Below are 8,997 nucleotides of genomic sequence, written 5' to 3' on the forward strand. Positions count from 1 at the left end.
CCACACCTGCGCCAAAGAAGCTGGAAAGAAAAATATTTTGGAAAATAAAATCAAATTCAGCTTCCAACAAACTCATTCCACTCAAATGTAATTGCTGAAGGGATCAGAGGTTTCCTTATGTATCCAAATAAGGTGCTTGTAATTAGCATAGGAAGCTTCTTTATTCCTAGCCTGCTAGGATAGGAATAAAGACTTGTTGAATATTACTACACCACTCTACTTTATTTCTGCCTGAATTAAAATTCAGGGCAGAACTTTAAGTTGCAGCACATTTAAATGTGCCTTTTTATTTTCAACTGAAACACACCAAAACCACCACATATAAATAAACATCTTAACATCTCATTTTAAATGCACTTTATTATAGAATGATGCCAACTGTGGATGCATCTGTGTGCTCAGAACAGACAGCAGCAAAATTGACAAAAGTACTGAAGGATGTACACATTTCCCTGTAGGTGTATGAGTAAAACAAAACAATAAAAAAGAACCAGAGAAAATGCAGTTGGTATTTGTTGCCTTGCAGCAAAAGGGTACTGGGATTAAATCCCTCCCTGATGTCTTATGTTCTCACTATACATATGTGGGCGCTCTCTTGGTATTCTAGCTTTGAAAACATGGCTGTTTGGTCAATTGGTAACTCTAAAATTAATCTGTGTGTGAATGTGTATTTGTGTACATAGTTATTTGTCACCCTGTCCTCTCCACCAATGATCACTAGACATAGGCACTAGGCTGCCTACAACTTTGCAAGGACAAATACGACATCCATGGTTTAAAACTTCATGAAGTTGAATCTACTGTACAAGCAAACATTCTATTTTTGGGGCACACAGAAAATCTGATTTTCACACACTGTTTTAATGACAACTACATATGGCCAAAAATATGAAAACATTTCCAGACATCCAAAAATTATTTATAAAACAAAATAATTCTACATTTTCTGGAAAAATATACTGATAAGAGGAGAATGAAGAAAATAAGAATGAAAATGAGAACGAAATAAGCAATTTCACCTTGGGGATCAATAAAGGGTATTCTATTCTATTCTATTCTATTCTATCCTAAGACCTTTCTTGGAGATCTGTTGTTCCTAAAAATGTTTTAAAACTTCCCTGTTTGAACAACATTTATGGACATTTTAAACTAACATTTGCATGTCTATGAATCTACAGAAGTTAATACTAACATAAAATATTTCTGTATTTTTGCAAGTAACCAGAATTGCCATCACTGTATTGTCCTCAAGCACAACATTATCCTGTGTATCACAAAATCAACAACCACAAAAAGAAACAATCAGTTATATTATGTTTCCATTATTCACATAGTTGCTTGGTTTCTTTATCTCCCTGCACAAAATACAGCCAAATGGTCCATTACCAGAATTGGTTTCTTACTTTGTAAAGGTCACACAAATGAAATTCAGATTAGATACTGACATCAGGATATAGTTTTTGGGTATTTGAATTGGTTTCTTGTTAAACGGGAAATAAACACGTTTGAACCTTTTCAGATTCCACGGCTTATGAAATTGGAACATAAAGAAAGCAAGATTTTCCAGCTCACTTCTTTATGTGATTAAACCTTTTGAGTAAAGCACTTATGAATAAAGTATTCGGTTTCAGCTTTGCGTTCACTGTTTTTCCTCTCAATTTCAACCTGTGAACGGTCCAACAACCACTGCCGCTTGTTGTTCCCTGAATGTGAAGTAGCACAGAAAAAAAGCATGTGTTTTCACAAAAACTGTGCATCTCAAATAACCGACATGTTGAATATTAGTGCACCACTCTCTACTTTATTTCTGCCCTGAATTAAAATACTGAGGCACCAGTTGCTGCTGGTCAGCAACCAGTGAAACACATAAAACCTTCTGTCTTCAAATGAGAAGATAAAATTGGCCATGATGACAAGATATTCAATTGATTTCCATGTATGCTCAACCTGGAGTTATTAATCATCTAATAATACATTATGTTCAGCTGTAGACAGGGCTAACCTTTCTTGCTCTGCCAGAGGCTTTCCTGATCCGAACATGTGCTGCATGATAATCTGTCCTCACTGGACTTTGCAGCACCGTCAGAGATGTCACCTCTTTTGATCTCTGACTGCCACTCTGTGGTCGTAAATATTTAACACCGCTTCCGTCGTTTCCCACACTAGCTACAATAAATTTGATGCCTACATCTCATGTATCAAAATTTAAGGTTAAGATGTAGGTGTAACAGAAATTTCCCCACTGTAGGACAAAAGATTAATTTCTAAAACAGTTAAGGTCACATTTATTGCACTCCTGCTGAATATGTGTGAAAAGTGTCAAAATGTTTTAATTTAGAAAAAGAAGAAAAAAAAAAGTTTAATTATTAAGTTTGAACGGGACTACATTTATTCAGTTACAAAACAAGGTTAGGTTCATTTGTCATGTTTTGAAAAATTTACCTTTAATTTCAGTAGATTTCAAATGAGAAAAAAATCACAAGAACTCAGGAGGAAACAGAATGTCCTCAATTAATGAATACAATTTTCAAGATGCTTTGATCAACTTCAGTTCAAACTTCAAAAGTTAAAGTATAAAATAAAAAAAATGCTCCTGTTACTCAAATGAAAGATCTGCCAATAAATATGGCACAACTGTAAAGAAAGCACTTTTGTTTAGAAAAGCCAGGGCAGGTTGCTTTGAACTCTTGTCTAAGGAGCAAGACAAAAATTAGATCTGCCTTGGCAAAAAGATCAGTTTCTGGCAAATTTTCATCCTGTGTCATTCATCAAGATTAAAGAAAATAACCTTTGTCTGATGAAAACCTTTTTGTTTGATCGTGTTTTCCATTTCACCTTAAAAGCCAAGTCAGGTTTTGACAGTTTGACATTGTATCAGGCTTTGTCATTTTCACTGGTGCTGAAACTATGTTTTCCATCTATTTAAGCACACCTGTTATTTTACATCTTATGGATCATATTGTATATTACAGTGGCTTAAAATACTGCAGAACAATCCATTCATAATAATCCTAACAATCTGTGGGATACACTAAAAACAAGTCAATCATTCAATTTCTAAGTTGAATGATTACATTGCATACAAAACTTAAGAGCAAAGCTTTTACAAATAGCAACTAAGCCTATTTTTATTGTTTTAACTACATACATACTACTAACTCTGAAATTGTCATTAGTTATCAAACTAATTTTGTGGGCAAGTACGCTACCATTGTAATAAAAACAAAAAAACCCAGTGGATGTTTTACTAAAACCACAGTCATGTAAGAAAGACTGTTGTCTGTCTTTAATGAGTGGGTGAAACTGGAAGCACGCTGCGGTTATAGGGAAGCCCGTAGATGGGACTCATCTCTGCATGCCGCAAGCTCTCCACCTTGCCAAATTGCCGCAGGTGGAAGAGAAGGGTGAGCTTTCGGGTCATTGTCCTCAGCGCCAAGAAGGAAGCCAGGATTTGGGCGAGCAGGAAAATAAGATAGATGAAGTGGACGGCTCTCTCCAGAGGCAGAATGATAACGCCTTCATCTGTGATGAAGAACAGCAGCACGGGCAGCTGGAACGTGAAAGACAGGAGCCAGAAGGCTGCCAGGGCTGGCACCTGATGACACGGAGGAAAGAAACAGAGTCTGGTGCATAAGAGGGAAAGACTGAGCAGTGAAATATGAAGTGCCTCCATTACATCCCTGAGAAAAGTCATTGATGAATCAATATCTTAAGAAGTCCAGTTTGCAATTTCTTACAAGCCATGTAGAGAACAGAAAAACATGTAGAAAGTCTTCAACTCAAATTTAGAGATTAAGATTTGGATTATTTTACTTTTTAAAAGGGAATGAACAGTTTTGCAGGGAACAATAAATGTTGAGACATACTGTCGCATAAGAATTTTTCTTGTGGTTCAGTATGGATGTGTTTCTGAGTTACCTTTTCTTTAAGGTTTCCAATGTAGCCCAGGTAGAGTCGGATCACTTCAATCACTGTGACAAGGACCAACCCAGTTATGAGCAGAGCCTGGTAGTATCCAGGAAGATAGTAATACTGTAAACAGAGAAGAAATGTTATGAGAATATTTTAGATTACAAGAACCCAATACATTCAAACCTGTCTCTGTATCGTCTGATTGGTCCCTTTGTTTTGTTTAATAAGCATGCAAAATAAGTATTATTTTCACTGGACCAAAGTCTTAAACTTTGGCTTCTTATTATATTATGTACAAAACTTAAGAGCAAAGAATTTACAAATAGCAATTAAGCCGATTTTTTATTGTTTTAACTACATACTTTAATATTTTTTTGGTAGAGTGGTTTGTAACCTATTGCTCTGGTACAATAAATGTGGCTCTTTCATTCCCTCATCCTCTCTCTTAATAACTTTGCATTTCGTGATTTAATATAATAGCTTTTCTTCAGTGTGTTTTCCATCAATTTCTGCACACTGCTTCCCTAATCATTCCTCTTATTTACAGTACATTCTTTTTTAACATTACTTTTTAAATAAATCTTTACAACAATGGTTTGTATAAAGGCTATTTAACTACCAAATAAACAAACAGTATTATGAAGACTCTAGAAAACGTGATTAAAATTTAAAAGATTATTGCGGTTTAAGGACAATTTTATTGAGTTAAAGAGAGGACTAGAGTCACCATATGAAAATACTTTTTTAGGGGAAACCACTAGGTGGTGCCACAATTAAAGCCTTTTATTTGAAATCAGAATAATATGACATTTTTCATATTTGGAAGTTTATGATTTTACATTTTTAAATTTTGTTTGTCTATTATTTACTTAGTTTGACAAATGCTACTATATCTTTTCTATCCATTTGTAACCTGTGCAAAGCACGTTGTGTCACTTGTTTGTAAGATATGTTTGATTGACTATGTGACTGGAGGTTCACAGTTTCTAGGGTTTTTGATGATGTCACCTAATAGGTCTAATAGGTCTTAGAGTGCAATTCTATTTTTACAGAGTGAAACATTACATACAAGTATGGTTGGTAAAAATAATTTCAAAACTTGTTACCATTTAATGCAGTTGTTTTGAGAAATATTTAAGATTTATAGTGATTTTCCAAATACTTACTTTCACTTCCAACATGAATACAGCAGAAAACCACCAACAAGGAAAGTAAAACAAGTTGAAGTACAAAAGCATTTGAAGGGGAAGGTGAGAAACCAACTCGTTGACCACTGGAAAAAAAAAAAAAAATTTCAGAGAATTTGAGATGTTTTTACATAAATGAGATTTGTAGGGAAAAGCATGTGGAATAATCTGTTTGCAATCCTAACTCAAAGAGGAGTAATATGTAAGTTTTGCAACATAAAAATATTGAAATCTCATGTAACTACAAGAAATTTTAAAACATATAAAGAAGGTGAATTTTTATATGTTTTTTATTTTGAGCGAATATGAAAATACAAGAAAATACAAGAATATGTTGTTGCTACACATGGCATTTGTCACAATGAGTTTTATTAAATATACTTTAATCTCTCACAAAAACATTAAACTGTACATCCATATAGTTTATGTTTTACCAAGAAAGATGCTGGTAACTTTTATTGGCTATGCTATTCATGAATGCATAAAGTGTAACCTCAAATTCATGAGACGAAACAACACAAGTGACTGCTGCATGCTCATATGCATATGGTGATTCAAATAAAGAAACAGTATATTTGTTTACTTTTAAAGTCATTCTTTAGCTAGATATAATGATATCCCGGATATAATAAATCTCTTCAGTAACATATTTTGTCAGACCATAAATTATTTTAAAGAACGTTTGGTTCTTCTACAGTTTAAATATTGGATAGAAATACCTGAACTTGTTTAGCTTAGTCCTATATCGTATAGCATCAAGCTGTTCCACGATGTTTTTGTGCACATTCAAGATATGAACTGCTCTAGTCATCCTGCAATTTATCAAATAGGAACTCCTAAACTTGGTAGTTGTAGAGTGGTGTTTGTAATGTTATAAACAGGAGTTATAAACAGTATTTATTTGCTAGGCTGACGTTAAAAGCACAGGTGCAGCGTGTTGAACGAACCACATGCATCCTCCTGCTCCCTGCTGAAGTCACTGTCCGCTGTCCTGTTGTTTGTGAACACGGAGCCTCCCATGTAGGCAAGGCCCATCTGCAGGTTGTCCGGTACAGGCGAGTAAAACACAGGCATGGTGGCTCAAACCTTTGGTCATGGCAGAACTAACAGTCCAAACACTCTAATTGTGGCGTCTGTGTCTGGGTCTGCAGCTAATTCCTGTTGTCCTCTATACTATAAATGCACAGTAGAGATTGTAATGGCTACACAGAGACAGACAGTCCAATGCTACTGCTAATGAGATTATCAAGAGGGAGGCGGGCTGAGGATTAGTCTGAAACATTGACATTATGCATTGTCTGTTAGTGGGTATTTTTCATGAGTAAATCTGTTTATATGCTTTGGGAATAAATTGGTATTTGAGTTCCACTGAGTTCACATAGGGACAGCAGCGATAACACTGGCAATTTACACTGTTTTGTTCCTAGCAATTTGGTACAATGAAACAGATAAAAATGGAATCTAGTTTTTGTAATTTTTATTTAAGTGTGCAAATAAACAGTAAGCCTTTAGTATGCCTAACACTCTCCACACTGCATCCAACCAGCGAGTCCTCAGAATGGGGCCTGGCTGTAACAGTCTTGCCTTTTAGCCCCACTCATCATTAATGCGGCTGGGTTGCAGATGCAAAGTTTGGCCACATGGGGTCATCACAGCTCGTCCCTTGGTGCGTGCAGTGGGAAGTTCTGGAACTCCTCTGGCACTTTTTCCCCTTTCTGGGACCTCTTATAGAAACCCAGAGACTCTAACAGGCTGCTGATCTCATCTGCCTTCATGTTCTTCACAGGGACAGTCTGATGTTTCAGGAAACAGAGAGAAGAAACAAAAGCAAGGACACATCAACATCACACAGCTAAGGGTTTAGTTGGAACTCTTATTGGTTAAATACTGGAAATCATATTGAAACACATTCATGTTTTGACAGAAATTAGTAGGTAAAAAAAAGTAAAAGGTTTGTATGTTCATAAATCAAAATGGAGGATCTTTACTAGCAGTCATTAGGTGAGAGCCAGGGTGCAGCCTGCACAGATCGCCAGTCCATCACCTTCAAAAGGAAACTGGAGTACCCAGACAGAACCCACACATGCACAGGTAGAATATGCAAACTCCAGGCAGAAAAAACCCAGGATTTAGTCAGGGACCTCTGAGATGTGCCTCTGAAACGCAAATCTTACCTTCACAACTTCATCCTTTTCATTGTAAAATATCAGACGGGGCTTCTTCTCCTCTGATGAGTCATACTCTAAGTTATGGCTGTATGGCAAAAAATAGATCAGGGAAAACAACAGGTAGGCAACACATCTATCTGTTTCAGTTGACTCAAGCTGATAAGACTGGGAGCGCAATACTTTTGGAAAGCTCACATATCTGAGACAGGATTTAGTCAACAGCTTGGAGCCATGTCTCAGCAAGAAAATGTAGGAATGTGACAGAAGCAGAAGGATACTATAAAGCCGATCGCTCCATGAGGAAGTGATGGAGCTCAGGCATTTTCTTTATGGCTCATCCAACCACACTGGGTGCCTGCAAAATTGACAACAGACAGTTGTTCAAACTGGTGTGTGCGTGTGCGCATGTGTGTATTTCATTGTGTGAACATTGCTCTTAAATCTAAACAGAAAACAACTCAATGAACCTGCAGCTCATTCTTTGTTGTACTTATCCTTCTTTTTTTGTTTTGTTTACATTCCTAATGTTATTTGTAATTGCAGAGATCATTGTTTTAATTTAACACATTCTCAGCAAGAAATTTTGCTAAATCTTTTGTTGAAACTTTTTGTTGAAAAATAAATCTAGGTGATTTTTCAAAGTTATCTGTGTACGTTCAATTTTTTTAGTCCCACTCACCATCAGTTTAGCTCTGGCTATAGCAAGCCGTTCTTCAGCTGCCGTCTTGTTGCTGCTTTCTAATGCTCCAGCAGCAAGTCCAAAAGTGAGCACCAACAAGGCCCACATGCTAAAAGATCAGCGTGTGTCTCTAAATCCTTCTGCTAAGGTTATAACCAGCAACGTGTAACTTTTGAATTCTGCTGGCCAGGTTTTCAGGATGGATGAGTCCATCAGAAACTCATATGGGGTAGTTCAGCTCACCTGAGTTGAACTATTGCTGTTCTTCCAGTTTTACTGATATAAATTTACACATAAACAGAGAACACAATAACAAATGTAGCCACCTGGTTCACATAGATGTAGTCATACTGCCAAAGTCTTGGTTTTCAGTCTGTTTTGATTTATGTAGTTTCCCTAGTTCTAAGGAATAGCCTCCTCCACATCAGCAGAATTCCAGAAAATCCACAGAACATCTTTACTGTTATCACTTTTTCCCATACAGTACATGCTCCAGAAGATGTGGCCCCTGGGAGCCAGCCAGATGCTCATGTTCACTGACAGCTAAAGTTCAAATTTGGTAATTGATCCGATTCCAACAGAAAAATAATGCAATTTGTTCATTTAAAAGTAAAACATATGTTTGATTTGAAACATCAAAATCTAATTTAAACTTTGTGAGCTTTACATTTTGCATATTTTTTCCTTAAAAAGTTATCCATATGTTTGGCTTTACTTGCATTCAAATAACTGAAGAAAATTTAGTAAATATTTAAATTGACAAGTTAGATTATTTCTCATGGAAATTCACAATTTCACAGAGATTTTTTGCCAACATTTTATCCCACACTGTTTGCATATTTACTAACTTAGACCCTGGAGGCCTTCACAGGGTCTACTTGTGATGAAACACTCACCATGTGTTTTTCTTTGAAGGGGCCTCTTAAAATGATTAAAATTAAAGTGGAAGTTTATTAGATTTATCAATTCTAAACTGAAAGTAGGAATTTTTATAGCAACTTAGAGCTTGTTTGTAGCTGTTACTTATCTTTGAATTTTCACATTTTGTTCA

At 36.0% G+C, this 8,997-nt stretch overlaps 2 protein-coding genes across 2 annotated transcripts; both read right to left on the reverse strand.

Moving 5' to 3' along the window:
• Positions 1-369: 369 nt before the first annotated feature.
• On the reverse strand, positions 370-6,463 carry LOC114154068 (transmembrane protein 17A). The gene is made up of 4 exons (XM_028032829.1): positions 6,047-6,463; positions 5,079-5,185; positions 3,919-4,032; positions 370-3,595 (listed from the first exon to the last, which is right to left on the reverse strand). Exons 1-4 carry the CDS (start codon positions 6,171-6,173, stop codon positions 3,287-3,289), a joined length of 657 nt encoding a protein of 218 aa, XP_027888630.1. The 5' UTR covers positions 6,174-6,463; the 3' UTR covers positions 370-3,286.
• Positions 6,464-6,561: 98 nt separating this feature from the next.
• selenoe (selenoprotein e) lies at positions 6,562-8,120 on the reverse strand. The gene is made up of 4 exons (XM_028032828.1): positions 7,947-8,120; positions 7,546-7,622; positions 7,274-7,352; positions 6,562-6,892 (listed from the first exon to the last, which is right to left on the reverse strand). Exons 1-4 carry the CDS (start codon positions 8,052-8,054, stop codon positions 6,749-6,751), a joined length of 408 nt encoding a protein of 135 aa, XP_027888629.1. The 5' UTR covers positions 8,055-8,120; the 3' UTR covers positions 6,562-6,748.
• Positions 8,121-8,997: the final 877 nt, after the last annotated feature.

The sequence above is a fragment of the Xiphophorus couchianus genome, chromosome 12 (assembly GCF_001444195.1).
Source record: "Xiphophorus couchianus chromosome 12, X_couchianus-1.0, whole genome shotgun sequence".
In the NCBI taxonomy this organism is placed as follows: Eukaryota; Metazoa; Chordata; class Actinopteri; order Cyprinodontiformes; family Poeciliidae; genus Xiphophorus; species Xiphophorus couchianus.